The sequence below is a fragment of the Ambystoma mexicanum genome, chromosome 7p, assembly GCF_040938575.1.
Source record: "Ambystoma mexicanum isolate Mex_15411 chromosome 7p, UKY_AmexF1_1, whole genome shotgun sequence".
Lineage (NCBI taxonomy): Eukaryota > Metazoa > Chordata > Amphibia > Caudata > Ambystomatidae > Ambystoma > Ambystoma mexicanum.
In genome coordinates, this window is record NC_090939.1 from 737,099,889 (window position 1) to 737,126,751 (window position 26,863).

A 26,863-nucleotide genomic window follows, 5' to 3' on the forward strand; every position below is an offset into this window, starting at 1 on the left:
TTCTGGCTATTACACAGCTTGGCATATGCCCTCCTAAACCTGGGATGCACTATTCCTTTTTCAGATTCAATTACAATCTCCTCATTGACCAAAGCATTGACACTTTCTGCTTAGTCAAAATCTAAATGCATGCTGACTGTGTCCTCCGGGTAATGAGCATGTGCAGTAGCATATTTTGGGCATGCCTATGCGCAGAATGGAATTACCATAAGAAATGATCTTGGACCCAAATAACCGGACAGACTCAAAGAATATGGCAAAGTACTACTTTATTATCAGTTCAATAAAGGAGGGAAATCTGGTGAACAACAAATCTGAGTTCACACACTCTTTGCATTGCTGGTACACAAAGGTGTTCTACCTTGATGTGCGTCAGGTATGATGTCATCCTACATGGCAAATATTGAAACTTAACAGATGAGGGGATTGGTTAGGGGAACATATCTACTTTTAGGCTCTATAAGTGTTAGTAACCTTATTGGCTGCCCCTTCTCTGGCAGGCAAGGCTCAGACCTTCGTCTTACTAGGTATAATACATATTATAGCAGTATAACAGTAGCAGATTGGCCCATGCAACATGGTATGCTCATCATTACATAGGTTGGTATCCTCTCCCAACCTTGAACACTCATCTCACTAGCAGCACATAAGCAAAATGAAACTCGGGTGCCGAGAACAACGTCAGACTGCTGCCAACTTGCCCAGTTACTCTGCCATCTCTCATCAGCCAAGCCTTCTCTTTTGTATTTGACCTTGCTGGATGTTCTCTTCTCTGGAACTTTGAGGGGAGTTAAGGTACATCGTTATCTTCACCTGAAGCTCATGAATAGGCTTTGTTTTCTGGTCTTAGACCATGTGTGAAGAGACCACAATTTTGTCCATTGCCCCTTTTATTTAGTGCTATTTGATTAAATTATGTCAAGTGTCATTACCCTCTTTGGCCTCTAGAGACGTGGTGGTTCCGTCTCACATATGCTTTTCTGCACCTTCATTTGTCAATACTTGGCATTCCCAAATGTTCGTTCATTTACTTAATCCAAGCGAAATATGTCCTGCATACATTGTTTAGCCTTGTTAACTCCCCTTGTACCATTGAGTAGCTTCTCATTCTGGCATCCTTGATCTCTTGCCAAAAGCTATTCTTTGTTCATGCACACATTTGTATTTCCAGCTTTTGTCAGCTCTGCAGCCCTGGTCTTTCTCCTTCGAGCTCTTCACTTACTATTATTGAGAGTTGGCGTCCATCTTTCCAACAGGGTCATTTTATCCATGTTATATTTTAAACTGCAGCAAGCTTCTAAATGACTACCTTGCTTTTCTGTGTATATACATTCACTACTCATCTGGTTACTTATCTTCTTTGTATATATGGTTTTTTCTCACCTGTATGTAGGCTTACTCTTGTTTCTTCAGTTACTTCTTCATTCTCTAAGTATTCTCATATTGTGTCAGTGCGTCATTGTATCTTCTCCTTAAAACATTACTTTGCACCTGGCAGATTTTCTTTAAAACTCTTCAATATTTAGTGGTGTCTGCAAATCTCCTGCTACCGCCTCAGGGCTGCATTCCGTACTGTTGTCTGAGTGCATAGCGTGTCTCATACACTCGATGCAGTATTAGAATTATACCAGGCGTCCTGCACAGTGTGCTCTTATTATTCATCCAATAGTCAGAGGTGAGGGGATGGAGTCTATCAGTGATATGCACATCTGCTCCTCTACATTCCCCCTCTAATCGAGTTCTCAACAAACTCCCTTTCCTCAATTCTCTTCTTCCATATAATTATTTGTTCAGGATCCATATGTTAGTCACCCCACTCCCCCCAGGTCACCTGCATTCTTTGTGTTCATTCATACTGCAAGTCATATGACAGCACAGCCCAGTTGGTTGACAGAACACCCGATGCCTGACATAGTTCTTAAGATCCTTAGGGTAACAGATCTTTGTTCCTGGGGTGCCAGAGGACTTTCTTTCAGGTGCTCACGGGGGGTGTATCGGTTTGTGTGTGCTCATCTGTCACAGCATTCACATCAATCATGATCTTCATCCCAATTGCTTTCTTTGCTGTCTTCTTCCACTGTCCTATGAATATTGTTATAAGACAGAATCCCTGCAACACTAACGCTAGTATTGCTCCAAGTAGTTGGAAGGCATTCACCATCCAGGTTGGAACTCATGAAAACAGGGACAAAAACCAATCTTGATCCTCGGTCTCGTGTACCTCTTCCACAATCTTCGTATGCAGGATTGCCAGCATAGTTTTTGTTTCTGTCAGGGTTCCATTTTCTCCAGCAGGTGTGAATATACAGCTAGAAGGCCTGATCTTGGCACTTGCACGCCTCCTTCCAATGCTGTAATTAAGTCCAGGACATATCTGTTCTGGAGGGTAATGAGTCTGATGGCCCTCAGTTGTTCTCTGATCACATTGAATCCTTGTATTGTCATGTTGGTCGCTTGTAGCAGCTACCACCTAGCGATCTGTAACCACTTGGCGTTTACTGCAGTCTGAATTACTGGCATGAATATAGCTGTAAATATCACTGCCGTTCTACTGAACAGTTTATGCTCAGCTGGAATGTCATGATAGGGTTCTGTTGATTTTGCTGAAAAATGGTTCTTCCTCTTTCGTCGAATGAGGCTAAGAAATCCTTTCTTTCTCGGATGTGCATCCATTCCAGGAAGCTGACAATATGGAGATCACTTTAGGGAGTCGCCAATGCAGGAACATGTATGATCACCAAGGAACACGTGAATCCACAATTTTTAGGCAATTGCACGTAGGCCTTGGATTCAGAAGCCCAATAATGATCCAACAGCACAGCATTTCCTAGATACATTCCTGGTACATAAATTATTTGGTTGCATCCTTTATTTTCTCCAACTGGGACTAGGCCTTTGTTTCTGAAACACAGTGTCGCATTTTTAATTGGTAGTATGGATACTGGTTATACTTCATTTTCTACAAAGGTCAATAATTTTGAATACTTAGCCCATGACTTTAGGCATTCATCATTCACTATATGCACTATTTTACTGGTGCTGTCATCAATAAATGTGCACTGCATGCAAACATTCCTTATTCCCATCCTGCAATGGTGGCAACTCGTCCATACACCAATAGCTGAGGTCTCTCCCAGCATACTGGCAATCCTGGTGTTTACCATATATCTGCACAATGTAACCTTTTGTTCAGCAATCCTGAATTGTTCTCCAGTAAGAGATGAATATATGAGCATTCTGCTCAACCAGCCTATTTCTTTTTCCATCTTCTGCGTTTTTCTTCTTCATATGGAAGCACTTTATTCGATCACCATCGTAGGGTTGCCCATCTTCCTCTGAATTGCTCTCTTGTGCATGCTGCTAGAGGGCTGGGACACTTTGCATCATGTGTGGGTATTTCTCTTGCAATTAATGTTCTGGCTGCGTTCATGGCATAAGGGATGGGAGAACATACATAGCTTTCATCTGACATTCTCCCCACCTTTCTCGTGTTGATAACACACGTTATTCTTTAAATGAGCCGAATTGTCAAGATATGAATTTATACCTTCATTATCTTCCCCAAAACCTTTTAGATCGGGCAATTTGTTCAGAAATATCAGAAAAAATATCACTTGTGCCTTTGTCAGGGATAGAAAGAGATGTCTCATTCTCAGGTATTTCACTTGAATTGTAAAACAATATCTCATGAGATGTAAAGAGCATAAGAAAATAAAGACAACACATATGTTATGTTACTTGGCATTTATGTAGTGCTCTATATATCATTGGTATGACCTCAGAGCGCAGGTGGGTTGAACGCACTTTGGAACCGTAGTTCTGGTCAGTAGCGAGAGATAATGTCGTAGAGTGCGTGGGTGCTCCAGATAAGTGTGCAGCTGGTGTAATTGCTGGGTGGTAAATAATTCCATGAATCTGCCCCTTAGAGACAGGTGGCGATACAGATATATAGGGGGATACAGATATATAGCAACAGCATGGGGAACAGGGAGGCAGGGTGCACAGTGATACACATGTGGGCCGAATTCCATCGAATTCCGCTCATTCTATCTGCCCCATTAATTCCGTCCACTCCGTCCATTCCTCCTTCTTCATCCACTCTATCCATCCCATCTATTCCATCCACTCTATCCATTCCATCTATTCCATCCACTCTATCAATTCCGCCCATTCCTTCCATTCCATCCACTCTATCCAATTCATCCATTCTATCCACTTCATCCATTCTATCTATTCCAGTTCATCTATTCCGTCAAACTCCATCCATTCCACCTATTCCGTCTATTCCATATATTCCATCCATTCCATCCACTCTATCCATTTGATCGATTTCATCAACTCTACCCATTTCATCTTTCCCACCCACTCTACCCATTTCATCTATCTCAACCACAAGACCCATTCAATTTATTCCATCCACTTTACCCATTGAATCTATCCTATCCTCTCTACCCATTCCATCAACTCTATCCATTCCATCTACTCCATCAGTTCCATCCACTGAATCCAGTTCCATCCATTGCATCCACTCTATCCGTTTTATTTGTTCCATCTATTCTATCCATTTCATTTGTTCCATCTGTTCTATCCACTCCATCTGCTATATCAATTCCATCCACTCTATCCATTCCATCTACTCCATCCGTTCCATCCACTCCATCCAGTTTCATCCATGTCATCTAATTCGAACCATTCCATCCACTCCATCCACTCCACCCATTCCATTCACTCCATTCACTCCATCCACTCCACCCACTCCATCCATTACATCCAATTCTATCAGTTTCATCCACTCCATCCATTTCCATCACTCTGTCCACTCCATCCAATTCCATTCACTCGATCCAGTTCCATCCATGTCATCCACTCCATTCACTCCATCTGCTCCATCCATCCATTCCATCCACTCCATCCAATTCCATTCCACCCACTCCACCCACTCCAACCATTCCATCCGATCCTGTGGGTAGGATCAGAAGTCTTTGAACACCAGGTAGAGAGTCTCATTGTGTGTTTCGCCATTGGGTTGTTGGGGGTTCTGTCATATCTTTAGGGTGGTCATTGGTGTTATGGGAAGAGCTCAGGGACCAGGGAAAGCCAGCCTTACTCCTCCTCCTGGACCTATCTGCTGCATTCGACCTAGTGGACCATAAGGTCCTTTCCAGTCACCTGGACTTGGCCGTTAATTTCTCTAACAAAGCTATAGTGTGGATCCAATCCTTCCTCAATAATAGGACTATGAGGGTCTTCTCCCCTACAGCAGCGGCAGACCCCATACCTATTACTTGTGGAGTGCCCCAGGGATCATGTGTCTCTCCTACATTATACAACATTTTCACAAAGCCCCTTTTCGATGATCTGGACCATCTTGGTGTCACCTACACTAACTATGCAGATGACACCCATATTCTCTTACCACTTACTGGGGATTATGACAAGGATTTGGCCTTGGTGAACAGTGTATATCTCATCATCCAGGCATGGATGGCTACCCATGGACTATGCCCGAATGATGATAAAACGGAGATTATCATCCTAGGCACCTCCTCCACCATCAAAAAATTGGAACCTAGATACGCTTCTTTTAACGTGGACAACAACCTTATTACTGCTGCCTCAGAAGTGAAAACCTTAGGTGTCTACTTGGATTCGACCCTTACCCTTAATAAGCAGGTCAATGTGATGGCTACCGCGACCGCATACACTTGTAAATGAATTAGAGCAGGTAAACCTTTCCTATCCAACAAGAGATGTATCACCTTGGCCAGAGCCCTTATTCTGTTGAAGCTGGATTACTGTAAGGCTCTTTAGATTGGAGCTAACAAGGCTACCATTAAGAGAATCCAGCTTCTCCAGAATAACGCTTTGAGAGCAGCACTAGGGATTTCAAGGAGAGGCCATGTATCTGAAACTAGAAAATGAAACAGTTGGCTTTCAACTCAGTAAAATATCCAGTTAAAAGTTCCTTCACTTGTATTCAAATGCTTAAATGATGACGCACCCCGCTATCTCTGAGAGATTCACCAAAACCATCCCTATCAGATACACCAGATCATCTTGTACTAACTGCCTTGCAGTGCCTATATTCAAACTCTCTAGAGTTGGGGGATGTAGCTTTCAGGTCAAAGCAGCTCTCCTTTGGAACTCACTACCCCCTTCTCTGTGAATGGATCAATCATACTCTAAAATCCGTCAGAACATAAGAACGTGGCTTAAAGACTCAGACAAGTAATATTGGCCCTGATTTCCTACGTACCTCCCTAACTGACTACTCTGTATATATGTGTATGATCTTTTTGTTTACTGTGTAACTATGATGTATATTGCCTGTGTTTATGATATTTGTGTAACCAAGCTGTAAGTTATCTTTTGCAATGCGCCCTGATACCTAGGGTCTGGAGCGCAATAAAAGTAATAAACAAACAAACGAGGCATGTTTTTAGTAATTTGCGGAATGACATATGTCGGATGTGAGGTGGAAGCGAGTTCCACAGAGTTGGGGCCAAAGCTGGCAAAGAAGATCCTCCGATCCTGACGAAGTTGGTGGTTGGGTTCACTAAAAAGTGGGCGGAGCTTGATCTTAGGGTGCGGGTGGGAGGTAAGGTTTTAGCTTGTCTTGCAGGTATAGAGGGCCAGTCTTGTGCACTGCACGGTGAGTGATGTGCAGGGTCTTGAAAGTGGCCCTTCGTCCAACTGGGAGGCCAGTGGAGGGTTCTGAGAGCTGGAGAGGTGTGGTCTCTTGGACGCAGGGCTAGTAGCATTTTGGCAGCAGTGTTGTGTGCTCTTTGCAGTTTATTAAGGTGGTATGTCGGAACTCCAAGGTAAAGGGAGTTAGCATAGTCCAGTCTCGACATTACAATGGGCAAAACAGCGGCAAGTCTGTTCGGGAAGGAGAGGTAGGGAAAATGCGCCTACGAATTTTGAGATGGTAATGACAAGATTTAGATACGTTGTTGATTTGTCGGGAGAGGGTTAGGTCAGAGTTCACAGTGCATCCAAGGTTTAGTTGGGAGTATGCAGTTTGGTCGATGAGTTTTGCAAGGAATCTGGTGTTCGAGATGGGGCAGTCATTTTTGGGGTCAAGGGGGTGAGGGATAGTTTTTTAAGAAGAGGCTTCACATGTGCAATTTTGAAGGCATCTGGGAAGATTCCAGAGCTGAGGGAGTCATTTAGGATGGTTCTTGCGTACTCTCCTACACAGGTGGATTAGAATATTTCTATGAGGACTGAGGTGGGGCAGGGGTCTAGGGGGGAACCAGAGGGTTTGCGAGCAGAAAGAAGATCGAGAAATTCTTCTCTGGAAATTGGTTTGAAGGAGTCAAAAGTGGGTAAGGTCGGTGTTGCGGCGGCATGCAGGGGGTGGTTGTTAGTATGGTCGGTTTTTGGGGTGGGGAGAGGAGGGACAGTGTTGTTAAGGGAAGTCGTTCTGTCGAGAGCGGTGGTGTAGAAGTGGAGAGAGAGAGTCGCAGAGTTATTCTGATGGCGTAGATTGGGCAGATGTACAGGTGGGTTTGACGAATTCAGATATGATTCTGTGGAGTTCCTTGCTGTGGTTTCCACAGTTGAGAATCCGATTGTTGTAGTGGCCTTTTTGGCTTTTCGGATTTCTGCTTTATAGTTGCAATGGTGCAAGGCGAAGGTGGATCTGCTGAGATTGTTTTTTACTTCTCACCATTTGCGTTCCAGGGATTTATGTAGTTGTTTGGAATTCCTCAGCTCAGGAGTAAACCATTTGGGAAATGGTCCAAGGCATGAGGAGGAGCGGCATGAGGGGGGGGGGGAGCGGAATTAGTGAATCATAGAGCCATGAGTCAAAGGTTAAAGATTCATCAGGGGGGGTAGTTGTGGGGGGTCTGTGAAGCAGGCCTTTGGCTAGGTCAGGGAGGATCTTTAGTTTTTTCCAGCATTTGCGGCAAAGGGGGGCGGCGGGTTCGGGGGTGGGGGCGGGGGTTAGGGAGAGGATAGAGAAAAGGATAACAAAGTGATCTGACCAGATGAGTGGTAAGGGGGGGTGCTAGATGTATCAGGTCATGGGAGCTGAAGATAGCATCTAGGGTGTGCCCTTTAGAATGAGTTGGGCCGTTCATGTGATGGGAGAGGTTAAGCGCATCAAGGCTGTCGACCAGTGAATGGGTCATGGGGTTGGTGGGGATGTCTAACCAGATATTGAAATCTCCTAGTAGAGTCAGGGAGGGGTGGTTTACTTGGATGATGGCTATAGAGTCACAGAGGTTGGTTGTGAAATGTCTGTCATAACTCGTAAATCTGTAGATGATTAGGAAGCTGTGGGAGAATGTCGGAGGCAGTGAAGGTTTAACAAGAAGGGATTTGCATGATGGAGTGCATGTCTGGGAGTTGACGAGTGAGGCGGATAAGTGAGATTTGAAAAGGACTGTCACGCCGCCTCCTCTAGAGGGTCTGTTGGGTGGGATGAGGGTGTAGTCGGGGAGGGTGGGGGGGAAGCCTCATGAGCAACAGGGGCAAAGTCGTCGGAGAACCCAGTTTCCATGATAAAGACTAGGTCAGGATTGTCAGAGGAGAGGAGGTCAAAGATGCTGTGTCTGTTTTTTGCTACAGAGAGGGCATTAAAAAGGATGCCTCTGATTTCGGACTGGGGAGTTGTCCTGGAGGTTGTAGGGGCGTGTAAGGGGAGTAGCGGGGTGGGTGGGAGCTGGGGCATTCAAGGTCAGTGGGGCAGGGAAAGGAAGAGGGGAGGTAGGGTGTCAGCAGGTTCCAGTTGATGAATGGTGGGGTCAGGGTCGATGGAGGTTGGAAAGAGTAGGCAGGCGGAGGAGGATGTGTGAGGGGGATGGTAGAGTTGGGAAGGCGGGTGCGGGTGGGCAGTTGGTCAGAGGGCAGGGAGGGTTTTGGGACCAGAGATTCTTGTGTGAATCTCAAGGGGTTGGGGATGTCTGGTGTGCGGGGAGGAGAAGTCGAGGGAGAGGGATTGGAAGCAGGGCAAAGGTAGGGGAGAGTATGGTGATGACAAAATGTAGTTGTAAGAAGTATTGCCATAGTTTTTAAATGCCACATTATCTCTTTTGGAGTAGCTGATGATCTTGTTAGTGTGTGTTTTAGAAACTGAAACATTCCTATGTTTAATTTACTGTGTTCGCTTTTAGTCACTTTTCAAATTTTTACTTTTTATAACAGGAACAGGATTATTATAGCTATAATAACTCTGCGAATGATAGGACTGTTTTTATGATTTCCAAAAAATACATCATCATCCACTTTTCGCCGCACTAGAGCTGGATATGTTGAGAGTATGTAAACAAAAACAGCATGTATCAGGCAACACAGAATGTGTCGTGCAATTGTTGTAGCAAGTTTTTCAATGTTCATTATGCTTTTTTTTTCAACTGAGAAAGTTCTGGAACTGCAGCAAGTCCATTCATTCCCTTTTAGACTTAGGAATTGTCAATTTGTTCCGCAGTGTTTTTTAATCCATTGATTCTTTATCCTTGCCCTTGGTAGCTGATCTGGTCAGCATGTGCAGAACTTCTTCTCTTGCTTCACTGTCACCGGGTGCTGGAGGGGTTGAAGTCTCTCCTTTGTAGAGCTTCACGTCGTTCAAGTGCAGCCAGGCTCTCCTCTCTTGTAATTTCACAGCAGTGGGGATGACCTCTTCTACTAGGTATAGTCCCTCAAAACGGGTCTTGAAATCAGTTTGTTGGTTGTCTTCCTCAATTTTCTTTGACCCTTCCCTCCGATTGTTGATCTGTTGAGAAATAAAAGAAACACTCATACTTAAATAATCAAATGGACAATTACATCAACTAAAAGGATTCCACTTCTCCAATAATAATGTTATGTGGAATTTATTTCCAATGAAGTAGTCAACAAAATAATACACAAAGGAAGGTAGCTCTAGCCTCAAGCGCCTCACTGTAATAATTAAACTGTGCAGTGTGCCCTTAAAGAATCCTAGTCGACACGTGTTGTAATTTTAATTGGTTATTTATAAAGTGCTTAATACCCAGAGGTTTCTAAGCGCAGACCCGAGGATTGAACCTGTGTTGCTCTGTGTTATCTTGCTTACAAGGCGACTGCGTTGCCCTTGAGCTATCCTCTCAAGATACCACGGTCTTTCATAAGGCTATTGTACTCTTAATGGCACATTCTCTTGTCCTATCCTATTATCTCCATACAGATGAGTGTCAAAAATTAACATTCTAAATAGCAACATTGCATTAACATAAGGTTGTCGGTTATATTCAACATTATTCAGTACCACAAAAGAAAACCAATCACAAGGGGAGAAAGCAAAACAGAGACATTATTAATCATCATAGTAGTTCCCATTATCTGGTCCACCTTTCCAAAAACACCCCTTTTTCAGAGTTTTAACTTTATGTAATTAGGCCTAACCCAACACACCAAATGCATTATCAATAAAGAACCCAAGTATACCGATGCAAATCACCTGATTGTGTTTGTACCTTGTGGACTGTTGGTTACCATACTTATGAAAGTGCCTGGTATTGTGCTTTGTTTATCATGAGAGTGCTCAATAACTGATTGGACTCAACCTGTATTCTGTACTGTCAGTGGCAGTTACTTGCATTACATGATCCAATTTGTACTGGTTCTTGATCAATATCTGTTCGACCAAAGATTGATGTGACGTTAGATTAGTTAATTCCTTGCTAAATAACCTTTAATTATACTTTTTAATTTGGGAATTCTCATCAGTGAAACTGGCTTCTGTTCTAAATGTCCAATATATGTCCATTCAATTATGTTCACTGCAATATTGCAAAATATAATTGAATATAATTGTTGTATATTTCACAGTTTTAACTCTAGCATTGGAGATATATTCAGAAGACTGTATTCTCCAGAATTATCCTTTACTGTGAGAATAATCTCTCTAACTCAAATTGGTTAACCTATTGTGTTCTGTGTTCCCCCACATTTGTGGTTGGATTGCCTCATATATCATGTTTATAATACATATCCTGTCATACATATCCAATGAGTCTCCCTTTAATCTCTCTAATTCTTGTCACCCTCCATTCCTGGTTGGTTTTGTATCATATAAAACATGTATATGAACCATATCTTATATATAAACAGTCCGTCTTCCTAATACAAAGATGATTCATACCAGTTACCCAATAAAGATCATCATTGAGTTAGCTAAAGGAGAAATTTACCAGTTATTCTTTTAATAACTGCCCTGCTTAAGGTGCAGTCTCTTGAACAGCGGTGTTTGGTGCCCACCATTTTGTTTTTACAATATTTATAATAGCGGCATGACATCACACGTATGTGATGCATGACGTCACTTCCTGTCAATGTTAGAAAACAAAGGCTTGGTATTATCACGATTTCAGTAATAATGTAGCAAATTCTGTGCTTTGCTCCCGTGTCATTCTAGTTTCCAAATTTTCTTAACGTTATTCTCAACTCCTTGTATGTATCCAATGATCACTATGAACTTCCTGTTCTTGTGAGTTCAGGTAACTTAATACAATGTGGGATGTAACTTAATACAATGTGGGATGAAGAAAACAATTTCTACTCTAATTAGACAGTCTTTCATTGTTATTATTATACTTTATTATATTGCACTAGATATGCATATCACCTGTCTGCTGCTCATGATTGTAAGTTAAAACCACTGAGTACCACCAAATACTGCATTCATCCTCGTGAATCCACAATAGTTGGGTCATTCTGTCATGTAGTTGTGCCAAGTATGCATCCATACTGTGTTGAAATTGGTCCCATTTAGTTTGATTCTTTGTAAATGATGTCTACGTAATAGCCCTTACTTACCTGCACGTTTTACCATCATTAAGGCAGTAATTGTTGTTTTTACAATATTCAGAAGATGAAATGGTATCTAACCAATTCCCATTAACTCATCCTAATACCACAACAACATTTCTAAAATCATGTGGCCACTCTTCTAATGTTTGGGCATTGTCAAAACATGAATCAAATCTCTACTTGCCCTGAGCACTTCTGTGTTCTTGTCCACACACTTGCATTGATATGATTGTAAAATCTCGATCAGAGACATAACTCCATATGTCCTCAGTATCCACATCTTGCAATTGATTTTACTAGTTAAGTTACAGACCATTGGGCAGGCAACTAACCAGATGGTGACAAATTAATTCTTATTGAAGGAGCATAAATTATACATGCAAAGCAGTTTAGCAGAATTCAGCATTATTCAGATTAAAATGCTTCTAGTCAGCCCTCCAGATAAGGTGTGCATCTGGCCATTTTACACACTGAATTCTTGTGAATACTGCACCTTTCTTGTTCCTTTTTGTATCCATTACAAGGCTATTGCTAGCATCACCCCATAAATCATGGCGTTCACTGATGACATCCAACTGGGTTGAGTTATGATCTGTTTATTTAACACTTTCCTGTGTTAGTTATTTCATCTAGCAAATACTTTTAGAGTCTGTAAAGTGTAATACTTGGAAATAAATTACTGCATGTTTTTCACTTTGTTCAAATGTTTTGATTTTCTGTGTTACAATGTTATTTAAGAATTTTACATCACTAATGTACATTGCTTTGCCATTTTAGCAAGTTTCATTGGAATTGGCATTCTTATTGAGCCTGATTTTGAATAGAGTTTTTTGCAAGGCCTGCATTTTTGTGTTGTTTATCACCGCTACATTCATTGGTTTTAATAAAGGCTGATCTGCTAAAGTATACTTTTTTCGAGCTCACTAGTGATTTGCATAGGTATTTCACACTATGGTTTCACTTTCTCTCAAGCACATCAATGCCTTGAGGTTTTTGATGTGTTTTAGTTTTATGAGAGCCTCTGAGCAAGCAGCTGTTTGGCATTTCTTATTACAAAATGCTTTTGATGTTAAATTAGTAAATATGTTTGGTATAGTTTTAAAATATTGCAAGGGTTTGCATGTGTGTGTGTGTGTGTCTGTGTGCGAGTGCATGCATGAAAGGGCACATTCACTTGTTCTTCACAGCAGAGCGAGCAAGGAATGGCTGGACATGTGGTCTGAAAGTTACTTTTCATACCCCACCGTCCCCCTGAGCAGGTATAATTCATGCATATAGGCAGGGTGAAAATCTACCAGCAATTATTTGATGGACTTTTATATAATTTTAATGGGACATTGGCAGCCCTTCCCCCATCAGGACCAGCTATTATTTTTTTTAAATGAGACCAGGTCAACACTTCCCAACATTTCTGTATATATTTTTAGTAGGGTTGACTACACTAATACTTTTCAACAGCTCTGCTATATATTTAAGCATAGTACTGTAGCTTCTCAGCTGAGCTGCCTTATGGGACAATTAACTATTCACAGCATGGCTAAAGCACCGTTAGTGGCATCATAACTAGATGTCTTAGTAGGACTGCTATGTTTTGGAATAGTACCTGGATTTTACAACAGTGGCATTGCAATGGTGCAGTACCAACATGTGTTTGCAGTTTCAGTATGTAGCTAAAACACTAAAGAGAAACAGTCTCTAAGCACTCCCCTCCATTCTCCTTAGACGGTACTATGCATACTGGTGGACAGTGTGAGAAAAATGCATTGCTTTGGTAGGCTTCAAGGCATCCTGCTCTCAGTATTGCGTTTTTCCTAACTTTCGGATTCTCTCGTGTCTGCCAAATCTCTAGTACCTCTATACTGGTTCATGTGTAGGATAGTTCATTGAAATGGGCATGGAGCTTGGGATGAGCCAGTTATGTCAGGTAAGCCATGATTGGGACTGCCGCGGCCCCAACCCTACAAGCCTTTCAGACAAGTTAGTTTCCTGGCCAAGCCTGTCAGGAAACTTTGTTCAGTGGGTTAAAAAACCTGCCACAAAGATCAATCTTTCACCTGCAACTTTCAAACCTGTCAATAGCTCTGTGAGCTCATGCATCTGCATGCAGTTATATGTGTTTAAGATGGAGATAAAAGGTTTGAATTGTAGGAGAACTGACTTAGCTTTCCGGAGGGTAATCTTTAATGGTTCAGAACTCACACATCTCTTCAGTGCTACCATACTTGGCATTCAGTGCAGGTAAAGCATTTGCATGGAAACAAATCCAGCATCTGCTCTAAATCTGCGATTTCCAGCCTAACTTCTAAAAACAAGTTCATACATTTAAAAGGAACCACCCCCTAATGTTCAAACTGAACTAGGTTTATAGATGTTCAGCTTGTAGCACTTATTATTGCTGTGCCGAATTCTAAGTAAAAAGATGACATGACGGGCAATTACGGACCTAGGAGACACTGGACAACAAAGGGCTGAAGTTGGGGCAGGGAGAACAGAGAAAGTAATGGAATGGAGGGAGAGCCAGAGTAATACAATGTGAGAGAAAACTGAGGAATTAACACAAGCGAGGGGCACTGGAGTTACAGCAATGGAGACATCAAGACAGAGGAGAGAAACAGCAATAATGGTATTGCGAGGCAGGATATGCACAACAATTAGCATGGAAACACTCAATAGTAAGAGGTAGAGCAAAAAAGTGGGAGACAGGGAAACAAAGTAGCAATAGGAATGGTAGAGCCAAAACATGAGGAAGAGGCCATGACACACAGGTAAAGAGGCAGCAACAGTCAGGGGGGAAAGGCATAGTAGTGATGCTGGTAGAGAAAGGGACTATTTATGAATACCCAACTAGTTGGTATATGGTTCTGTAGCTATAATAAATTCTTAAGAGATCCTGTGACCTAATGTCAGGAAGATGCAGCTGGATAGCACGCACCTACAAGTTATTGCGTGAGAGCATTTTCCACAAGTGTAATACATTATTTGAAGCTAGATCAAAAGAAATACGACTATACTGTTTCTAGTATTTTCCAAACATTTAACTTTATGCACACATTGGATGGATCTCCAATACCTTTTAATCTCTTGCAAAGGTGAATACTCATGTTTACTCCCTTGAATTTGGATTTACTCTTCAAATCTCAAAATAGGGAGTAAAATACTCCCACCTCAAAATCCTACCTGGAGCACTGCTTCTACTTATATGAACACATTCATTTAATGATCTGTATTTAATCCCATAATAGTGCTGCATAACTTACAAATAAGTCGAGACTCAAGCTTGCATAGTAACAGTTTCTGATCCCCTCCTCTTTCCCCAAGAATTGCTTTCTGCCTTCCAATAAATTTTATTTGCATGTTGTCTTTTAACTGGTGATTCATCTGCCCATGATTTGCCAAATGTACTTAGGAATCCTGATTCCTTAGACTGTGCATATGTTCACAAATACGTGTCCTTAATTGTCTGACGGTACTTCGAAATATATATTTTCTGACAAATGCAGATGACCGCATATACAACAAATTTGGTTTTATAATTAATAAAATCTTGTATGTGCACCGTTGTTCCTCCGTGACTGGCAAAAACCTCACAGTCTGGGTGGCATACTTGCACATTGTACAGCTTCCACAGTTGTGAAATCTCTTGGCCGTCTACCAGTTGCTACCACTGACTTCATTGTCTTCTGATGGTTTTAAATAAGAAAGGTTCAATGTAGTCTTGATTGTCGGTGCCCGTGTGTACATAAACCTGGGCTTGTATTCAATAAGTTTAATCAAATCAGAATCCATTAATAGTAAATGCCAATGTTTTTGGACAATTTTGTACATAGTTTTGGTATCACTGGAATGTTTTGTGATGATACTAATAATATATCCTCGTACTGTCCCATAAAAAGGTTTGCCAATAAGGATGTGTATTTGGCACCCATGGAACCCCTTTAGTTTGTAAACAATGGTAATTGTTACAAATTAACTTTTTGTGGTCTAATGTACATTTGAGGGATTTCTTTAACATAACAATATGAGTGTAATGGGAAGCTGTATGGTTACTAAATGTATAATCAATAGATTCAATGGCTAGTGGATGATCAATTTAAGTATATAAGGCTTTAACATCAAGTGTGCCAAGAAAAAACTCAGTTTTCCACTCAAAATCCGGTAAAATCTGCAGTCCCTGTGTTGTGTCCTTGATATATGAGGGTAGGGTCATCTCTTCCTATCTGATAGCATTGTCTATGTATTGGGATAACCTTTCCCTGACCCAAGCTATTCCTCTCATTATTGGGCAAACCTCTGGTAGTCTATCAAACGTCTTATGAACCTTAGGAACGAAATATATTGTTGGCATGATAGGTTCTGATACCAACAAGAAATGATGATCGTCATTGGTAAGTATCCATTTACCATGCCACCTTTGTAATAGGTCTTGTAACTCCCCAACCACTCCCTTTGTTGGATTTGACAACAATTTCATGTAACTTCCCGGAGTCTCCAAATGCTGTTGTGCTATATTAATGTAGTCCTCTCTATTTAGGATTTCCACATTCCCCCCCTTGTCGGCCTCTTTAATCACAATATTGGTATCCTTATATAATGTATCCAATGCTAATTTCTCTTCCATGATCATATTCTGTTGTGTTCTAAAGGTATACGTTGTGGTGTAAATTTGGGTTTTCTTCTGACCTGCCTTATTATCAGATTCCTAGGATACACCCATAATTCCTCAGACATTTTCTCTACTAGTCCCTATATCATGTTCTAATGGGTGGTCAGTCATAATCTCGAATTTATAAATCTCGAAAATTATAATCTCGAAAATTTTTGACCTAAAGCAAAAAATCTCGAAAGTCATAATATCTAATTTTTCACTATAATCTCGAAATTTCCTTAACTATTTTATAATCATTTTTCAGGTAAATACATTACATTTAATGAAACAAACAACTTAATATTTACTTAAGTGTTTCGGTTTTATTTATGTTATAACTTGTATTTTTGTGATATTTTTCAACAACTTTTTTTAAATTAGTAAAGTAATAAATTGCAATATATTTAATGCTAAATATATATATATATGTCCATTTAACTTGAGTAATATTTTCTGTTTTCTAACTTGTAATATATATATAGATGGTGCTATTGCATCAAGAATAACTAGTAGTATACATTTAATCTTTGTTTTTGTTTACATATGTAAATGCACGTTATGTTGGCCTACGTATGCGTAAGCGCCATTTTTAAAGTTCATTCTGTATCGGGTTCTGCAGCGGTCGCGTATCTGTCATTTCGCTCGTGGATTTTATGGATTTTTCTTGGGTTTTTTCCATGGATTGCTTTTTTTCCAGCGGATTTACTTGGGTTTGATGGATTTGTATTTTCCCTGCTTTTGGATCATGGAGCATCGTGTTATTTTTCGCAATTGGATTATTTTTGGAGTTGCACTTTCTTTTCTGCCTTCATTTGGACTTTTCTTGGTTTTTTATGGAGCAGCTTGGTTTTTTTTTGCATACGTGTTTTTCCTGGATGTGCACTTTATTTCCCTCGTGGATTTGGATTTTTTGTGTATTTTTCCATGTTGTCGATTCCAATGTTTTTTGGATGGTTTCTTGTTTTTTTTTCCATGGATTTCTGCTCCAGTTTCTGTATTTTGGACCACCAGGATGTCCTTTTTGGATCTATTTTTGCCATGGCACACTGGATTGGATATGTTCCAGAAACATAAGTGATTTTTTAACATTTTAAGTTAAATGCCACCGAGTCTAAAAAGGTTTCCTTATTTTGTGGGTCAAAATTTTGTATTAACTGTACCAGTTTTCCCTCGTAGTCCCTGTAATTTTTTTTTTTTGGTTGTGCTTGGTTAGCTAATGAAATTGTTTGTGCTATTTTAAATTGCTGGTGGTGTTCTTCATTCTGTAAGTCTTTTAAAAAATGCCATAATGTGGGGTTATGGATGTTGAAGTTTTTATTCAACCTGCTATGCCATCCCTCCAGGGTGGTATTTGTTCTAGGTGTATTTTCCAATGTTGCTTGATAACAATTTCATAAATTCACTGGGTATTTTGGATTTCGTCGTGTGCCATTTCTAGTTAATTGTCCAATTCAGGTGTTTTCAAAGTAGTCCAAAAAATCACTATTTTCCTCTTCATGATTTTTGTAATAGTCACTGTCAATTAAATGTTCATAAAAATCAATAACATCATTTTGTTGTACAAATGCCAATGCAAAAAGTTTCTTTATGTTAAACTGGTAGCAACTGTCCTCTGTGTATTTTGTGCTTAGTCCTAATTTTTGCAACTTGCGCCATATGCTTTGCGTGAAATGGAAAAAACATCCCTGAGTTCGTGCCTCTTTGTATACTGATGAAAATCCTTTGATTTGTGCTGATTCGTTGTCCATGATTATTGTTGTAGGGTTTGATTCAGGCGTAGTTTGCTTAATTTTATTAAACACGATTCTGTACGATTCTTCAGTTTTTTTGGCATTAATATATACACAAGTGGAATGATTTTATCGTTTATTGTGCCATGTATTGTGTAAAACTGGAGGAATGGTTGCGGGCACACTTTGAACGTTGCGTCACTTTGCCATTTGTCACTTTCAGTTAGATGGTGAAAGTTACTAGCTGTGGAGAATATTCATATTTTCTCATTGTTCAAATCAAGTGTGGCATGGTGAAAAATGTCTGTTTTTTTGTTATTTTTAAAACATCCGGGATTGTAATGTCTTGAAATAACACTGGTGCAGGTGGCAGATTCTCCTTTTGATTTCTAGTTCTGTTTATTGTACGTTGCATCAACTTCTCAGCCGGTAACTGTGCCGTTATATGTCTTGGTAATTGGTCACAAACTTTTGCCAGTACTGATCCACTTGCTTCGCCGTGACTTTCTTCGGCTTTTCTTTTTAGCTCTGATAATGTTTTTTTTATAATAATATTTGTTTGGTCAGGCAGATGGTTATGTTCATTTTTACTTTTCACATTCGTTCCCTCTGTAATAGCTCGAGCGCTGCATTTATTTTTTTTGTATTCCGTGCATTTCCAGTAAACTCATTCATTTTTCTCATACTCCTTATGGAAAATGTATCCATTTAAAATCAACTGCTTCCCTCCCTTTTGATTTGTCACAAATTCCATTTTGTATTCCATTTCGTATTCTAAAACAAACAAAAGAAATGTTTCCTGTCATATATTTCTATGTCGTATGATTATTTAATGTCTATTTACATGTTCGTTCTATAAATAGTACCTGTTGTCTTGTGAAGTATATCCAAGAGATTTCCTGCAGTACTGTGTCAAGTGACGTCCTGTCAGGTAATGATGGTTTTCCACAACCGTTATTGCTATCTTGTTACCTAAACAAGGTTCTTTACTCGTGGTTTTCACCTATGAGTTTAACCCTTTCTAAACTCTTGTGTCGAGTATGTGGGCTGAGAGTAGGGTGGGGGCCGCTGGCCGCGGGGTGGCGGGTGAGAGGGGTTTGGGGGGGAACCCCCCTTATAGTAAATGATACTCTTGTTTTTTCTTTATTTCTACTTATTCATATTCGTAATTTATTTTTCGACATTTACATTTTCGAGAAATTGACCCTTTTAATTCTATGTATGCGTTTTCGATATTTTCATTTTCAATAATTTGTTTTCGAGATTTTTGTAGTTCGATTTTTTTTTCGATATTTTGACTATAAACCGTTCTAATGTCATCAGTACATTTGTGTTTTCACTCTTTGGCATTAACACTTCCTGAGGTTCAAATGGTCTTACTTTATGAGCAGTTTTTATTTTATTTCAATAACTCAATCTGAAATTCTGTAAAGTTAGTTTTGACTGTGGGTGCAAATGACAATCCTTTGTTAAGAACTGTTATCTCTGGTTTACTAAGGACTCTGATAGAAAGATCAATGACAAGGTCCGTCCCTCTCTCCTGGCCTCTGTTGTATATTGGCTCCAGATCTTGTAATCCTTTTGGACTGATCATGATCTTCATTCGAGTTGGCATCTGCCCCCCTCCTCACCCCTGACTGAGATCTGTGTGTTAATGTATGTGCCGCTGGCGGCATTAAAAAAACGTACATGTTTTGAAACTGTTCTTAGATTCCTTTTCCCGTATATTTTGATTTCTGTCAAAAAAACATTCCTGTGGCTAGAGTTAAAACTGCAAACTATTCAACAATTATATTCAATTATCTTTTGCAATATTGCACTGAACATAATTGAAGTGACATGTATGGGACATTTAAAAAAGAAGCCAGTTTATATTGGCGAGTATTCAGAAATTAAAAGGTATCATTAAAGGTTATTTAGCAAGGCATTAACTAATCTAACATCACATCAATCTTTGGTCGAACAGATAATGATCAAGGACCAGTACAAATTGGATCATGTAATGCAAGAAACTGCCACTAACAGTACAGAATACAGGGTGAGTCCAATCAGTTATTGGGCACTCTCATGATATACTAAGCACACCACCAGGCACTTTTCATAAGTATAGTAACCAACCGTCCACAGGGTGCAAACACAATCGGGTGATTTGGATGGGTATACTTGGCTGCTTTATTGATACTGTATTCTTTAATTTGGTGTGTTGGAGAATGCCCTTACGTTACTGCTCGTGATAACCATAGGTCTAATCACATAAAGTTAAAACCCTGCAAAAGGTGTATTTTAGGAAAGGTGGACCAGATAATGAGAGCTACTATGATTATGTCATGATGCCCGCCTCCAAGGAGCCAAACCAGGCCCGGCACCCTCGGAGGCAGACACCATGCATTCAAGGGAAGTCCCAGCAGCCCCAGATGGGGGCCCTTTGGACTCAGTCCTGGCGCCGTTGGCGTCAGGCTCATAGGGGACATCAGTCCTGGCGCCATCGGCGCCAGGCTCATACAGAAGTAGGTTGGGAGTAGTGCTTGGTGTAAACTTACCTGTGCAGACCATGCTGCAACTTCCAAGACTGGAAGGAACTATTTTTCTAGGGACTACTTGATCTCTAGGGTGTGACCGGTGGAGGAATACATATTTCTGGGGGGAAGAATACATACCTGGAACTACTTGAAAGGCTATTTAAGCCACCCCAAGCAGCAGACCACGCTTCGCGTTGTTCTGCACTTAGCAGCTGGACGCTCACCGTGCCTGCTCCTGCATTGGTCCTCCATCACGCCTGTCAGCATCCTGGAAACACCTAAAGAAGAAAAGGGAAGAGAACAGGTGAAAACAAGAACCTTACCTGATACATCTGCACTCCGGATTCTGCACGCCGACGATCCTGCAAAGAAGCAAACATTTTAAATGCGCATTGCGTCGTGCGCAGCACGCTGCATTTCACTCACTTGCATGTGGCGTTTTCGAGTCCTGCGACGTCCATCCGGAGCTTCCACCGCCATCCAGCACCTATTGGAAGGAAGGAGAAAGAGAGGTGAGAAGGGAAACACGAATCTAAGTAGAACTTACCTGTGGTTCAATTCCCTCTCCGCCTTCGGGTTTGTGCCATACCTTCGGCATCTCAGCACCCCGGCCCCTAAGGGGAAAAGAAACAGACATTGTATTAGTGAGAGCATGTGAGAACATTAGCAATACGCTCACTCAAGACTTACCCATTTGCAAGAGAGACACAGCAGCTCTTTTCGGGTCGGCGCCTTACCTCCGGCATTGCCGTACCCCGGCCCCTATGGGGAAAAAGACATTGGACATTAAAGGAGATACTTAAAACTGCAAAGGAATCTCTCATCGGAATTCTTACCAGAATTTGGCTTCATCCAAATCGCCTGCAGCCCGGAATCTTCTCCAGCACCTGCGAAAGAAAAGAACAGATGAGTGAATATAAACCCAAACTTGCCATAAACATTTGCGGTACAACGGGAATGGACAAACTAGTTTAAACTCATCAATCCAGTGAAGTAACTGGAATCACAATGCGCCCCTGCATCAGAAGCAGGATGGAGAGCTCGTCACTTTGGTCCCTAAGGCGAGTCTTCGCAGGGAATCCCAAAAGGGTTTCACGGAGGGAGAGAAGGGAAGTGGGAGGTCGGAACATCACCCGCAGACTATTAACCCTTCCTTTTCACACACAGTGGGATATTCCTCCGAGCCAGAAAAGCCAGGTTGGGGAATCCAGTCCAGTCCATCTTCCGGGTCTTAGCCATCTCTGCAGAAGAGGTCACAGCAGTTCCAGCCACGCCCGCGCCTCCGTGGGAACCAGGTGAGCGTTACAGATTATTAATAATGTCTCTGTTTTGCTTTCTCCCCTTGTGATTGGATTTCTTTTGTGGTACTGAATAATGTTGACTATGACAGACCACCTTATGTTAATGCAATGTTGCTATTTAGAATGTTATTTGTTGTCACGTTTCTGCATGGAGTTAATAGGCTATGACAAGAGAATGTGCCATTAAGAGTGCAATAGCCTTAAGACCTAGGGGTCGAAACACGTGTCGACTTGGATTCTTTAAGGGCACAATGCACAGTTTACTTATTACAGTGAGGAGTTTGAGGATAAAATACCTTCATTTGTGTATTATTTTGTTGACTACTTCATTGGAAATACATTCCACATAACATTATCATTGGAGAAGCACAATCCTTTCAATTGATTACATTACCTGCTCAAAAATCCCACTAATTGTTTGTGTCCATGTCCTAATGTCGTCTTCTGTGTAAGTACTGCTGTCATCACTTCTCCATTTGATCATGAGAATTAGTAAACTTTCATTATAATCTGGTATTCCTAACAAAGGGGCTCTGCAAATTGCCCTTTTTAATTCTTTGAATCCTTCAGTCATGTCATCTGCCCATGTTATCTTACTTTTGCTTATCTGTGCTTCCTTGTGCCCTTTGCATAAAATATGCCCCAGCCCTAGCCAACCTAGTAATGGGGATGTTTGAAGATCTGTTTATTTACCAGTTGCAGGATTTCAAAAACAAGATAATAAAATGGTCAAGATACATAGATGATGTATTAATTATTTGGAACGGAACATCGGATGAATTAGAATCTCTACTACACCAAGTCAATGAAAACCAATATGGTCTTGAATTTACTGGACAAAATAGTTGCTCAGAAATAAACTTTTTGGATTTAACCATTTATGTATCCAGTAACCAATTACATACAAAAACATACAGGAAAGAAACGGTAGTGAATACTACACTTTTTGCAACCAGTTGCCACCACCAACCAGTCATCCTAAATAGTCCTAAAGGGGAATTTATTTGTGCGAAAAGGAACTGTAGACGATAGTCTTTTGAGAAGGAATGTAACTTACTGTCAAATCGCTTTGCAGCTAGAGGGTACCCTCGAAAAGCAATTGCCCAGAAAAAGCTCAAAATATGACAAGACAATCAACATTGATTCAGAAAACTAAAGAAGTACAATCAGACAATATGATTCAATTTATCACCACGTACTGCGCAAACAGTAAGGAACTCAGGAGAGTCCTTAAACAAAATTGGTATCTATTAAAGTTGGATCCCCGTGTGGGCAAATATATTCAAGACTTTCCAACGATAGTGTACAGAAAAGCGAAAACTTTGAAAATTATGTTAAATCCATCACTGCTGCCAGAAAAAGAAGAGACAAGACCGCAAACATGGTTACACCAACCAACATCAGGCTTCAGGAAGTGTGGCTTTTGCACAATGTGCAAGTATGCTGTACCGAACACAGATTTATTCACAAATAAAAATGGGGTGAAAACTCGGATCAATGAACCAGTAAACTGCAGATCCAAATATGTTATGTATGCTATAATATGTGTTTGCAACCTAATATATATTGGCAGCACCATTCGGGAGCTAAGAATGAGAATTTGTGAACATATCTCTGCAATTGGAAGTCAAGATAAGAACCTCCCGTTGTCCCATCATTGGCAAAACCAATTACAGAACAAAAAAGACATTAGATTTGTGGGCCTCAAAAGGATTAAAATGGGCAAACGGGGAGGTGATCAAGAATTACGTCTGTGTCAGGAAGAAGCCAGACTTATTTGCCGTTTCAAAACTGTGGATATGCTCTTGAGGGGGATTTCACACATCATGGATAACACCACAGACGATGACCCCTGTGACACTATTATCACCACTTATAACAACTACTTCCAAGATCTTCTAGATAAGAATGCCCCACTGAAAAACAAACTAGTGCGCCCCAACCTCAACCACCAAAGTTGGTACTCTACGTAATTAGGCACCCTAAAGACTGCCAAAAGGAAACTTGAAAGACAGTGGCTCAAAAACCCCACAGTACTTAATAAAGACACATGGAAGAAATCGGACATCCTATACAGAAATAAAGTTATTGAAACAAAAAAAAATTATTATAACGAACAAATTTCAGGTGCATCCAACTCCACGGGAAAGCTGTTTCAAATCTTAAAATCATTTGAAAAGCCACCTACCCTCACCCCTCCCTTCCAGCCATCTTTTCTGGACTGCGAAAAGGTCCAAACTGCTTTTTCTCTAAAGATTCTAAAAGCTAGAGACACCATTTTAAATTGCAATACTACTGACACCCCAATGATTCACAACAAGGCTGATCTCGAGATTAAATTCCCCAAATTCCAATTCACACCAATAACACCAGAAATCATGGCGGAGACTCTCTCCAACATGAATTGCACCTCATGCCCGGAAAACATACTGCCCCCCAAGTTCATCCTAGATAATGTAGATACTTTCTCACCCTTTCTTTGCCGCATGACAAACTCGTCTTTCAGAGACCAGACCGTTCCTATCAGCCTAAAAACAGTTACAGTTACACCATTGGTTAAAAATCCCGGCCTCGACCAGCAAAATCCAGCCAATCTCCGCCATATCACGAATTGCAACTTCTTGTTGAAAATTCTTGATAAGGTGGCTACTCATCAACTCCAAGAATACGTGGACAAGCACGACCTACTACATCCTCAGCAATCTGGATTCAGAAGTGCACATAGCACAGAATCAGCATTACTCGACCTTCAATCTAAAATGCTTGAAATCCTTGATAAAGGCAAGGCCGGCCTACTCATCCTATTGGACCTCTCGGCGGCATTCGACTTATTAGACCACGGGAAGCTCCGTGAGGCCCTGGGAAAAGCAGGCAACTGTGCCGAGGAAGCCATCAATTGGATATCCTCTTTTTTGGAGGACAGAAAATTCAAAATCACCTGGGGTGGATATTCCTCTGGCACGAATCCAGTGGATTGTGGCGTCCCACAAGGTGCTAGTTTCTCCCCTCTCCTATTCAATCTATATATCCGTTGTCTCTGCGCCCTCCTTTCACAGTTGGATATTTACTTTACCAATTTCGCAGATGATACTAAACTGATTATAGAACTTAGCGGAGACCACACCACAGACAACAGCAGACTCTCAACAATCTATAATACTATAGAAAGCTGGATGAAAGTCCACTGGATGTGTCTGAATAGTTCAAAAACAGAACTTATGACATTCGGATCCTCGAAAGCTTTTTCCAGTCTAGGCCCAGCCTACTCATCATTTCTTATCAAGGACTCTAGCATCACAGTCTCAAATAAGGTGAAAGCACTTGGCATGTACCTGCAATCCTCATTAGGAGCAGATGCTTAGGTCACTTTTCTTTAAAAAAACTGCCAATACTACCAGAGACTACTACGCCGTATTAGGCCATATCTCAACGTCACAAATTGCACCACCATTGCTAGAGCTACGATTTTGTCCCGACTGGATTATGGGAATGCGCTGATGCTCGGTGCAAGTATCTTGTGCATTAAACAATGCCAGATTATCCAGAATAACGCTGTCAGAACTATTACTGGGAAGTCCAAGCACGAGCACATCACCCATGACCGAATAGGCCTTCACTGGCTCGCCATTGAGGAGCGTATCAAATTCAAATCTCTGACACTTGTTCACCGATGTCTTTTTGGCACGGCTCCTTCATACCTAAAGAAAGAATTCATTTGGTATGAACCAAGCCGCTGTCTTCGATCAGCAAAAAAAGGGCTACTCAAAGTTAGCCACACTAGAGTCAAAGCTACTGGATTCGGGAGAGCTTTCCCCACCAAAGCTATTGCGCTCTGGAATGAGCTTCCTGACAATCTTAGATTGATAAGTAGCTACTCGCTATTTAGGAAGCAGCTGAAAACGTTACTTTTTAGATAATTCGTTACATATTCAACATGGACTCCCATGAGTCCTCTGTCCTCTCTTTTCCATGATGTCCCGTGATTTGTCCTTTCGTGTGCTTGTCGCACCCTGATGCTTGCGAGCTTCGGCGCGTTATAAATATATAAAGTAAAGTAAAGGAACAAGGTCTGAATTCAGACAGTGAAATGGTGCATTTTCTATGAAGACAGCAAGTCTAATATGTTCAGAGTTGCATGGGCACTATGGTCAAAAATGTAAAAATATCTTTGTATTATGTTCTTCAGGTACGTTTGATGTATTAATTCTAAGGTTTCTCAATAAGAATACAGACAGATTAATGAGGATGCAACAACTAAACAACGCTCAAACTGTCATAAACAAAACCAAAATAAATTAGCTTTTGAAAAAAAAATACGGTTTCTATAAAAATTAAAAGTAAAAATTAAGAGGAAATTAGGTTAGGACATGTTATGCAGAGATCAGCAATTGAACTACATGTAAAATGTATCCGTATTCTACCATAACCACAATGCCATACATCCTATTTGCAATAAGACACAACAAAGAGGAAAAAGATCACAATGAAATCAGTAGGCTTGACAAAATTTAGAGGCACAATAAATAAAAAGTTCAACAAATACTTATTGGCCGGGTGAAGTAACTACCACTACCATAATCCTTCGCACTACTTTTGGGATTGGGTTGTGAGGTTCATTTTCAATAATATTAGGAAACTTACATGGATTTAAAGATATATTGTATTTGTGAGATTGAAAAGGGTGGAGCGTAATTATAAAATAATTAAAATTAATAAGATAACAAAAGGATTGTGAAGGATATATGGTTTTTAAGAAAAAATAGTTTGTTGATCAATGATGTACGGGTCACGATCAGCTAGAGGGAAGAAGGGGCAAAGATGATCTGACAAACAGCAAAACATGGAATGGCATCCCAAAATATGGCCGCTACTATGGCTTTCAGTATGGAA

At 40.7% G+C, this 26,863-nt stretch overlaps 1 protein-coding gene across 5 annotated transcripts in view; it reads right to left on the reverse strand.

Moving 5' to 3' along the window:
• Positions 1 to 252: 252 nt before the first annotated feature.
• The window catches only part of SCML2 (Scm polycomb group protein like 2), a 1,699,115-nt gene continuing 1,672,504 nt past the window's right edge, over positions 253 to 26,863 (reverse strand). For all 5 annotated transcript variants that reach the window (XM_069636837.1, XM_069636835.1, XM_069636832.1 and 2 more), the window contains one exon: positions 253 to 9,721. In XM_069636837.1, coding sequence (XP_069492938.1) covers positions 9,443 to 9,721 — 279 coding nt within the window. In that variant the 3' untranslated portion in view covers positions 253 to 9,442. The remainder of the gene's footprint in view (positions 9,722 to 26,863) is intronic.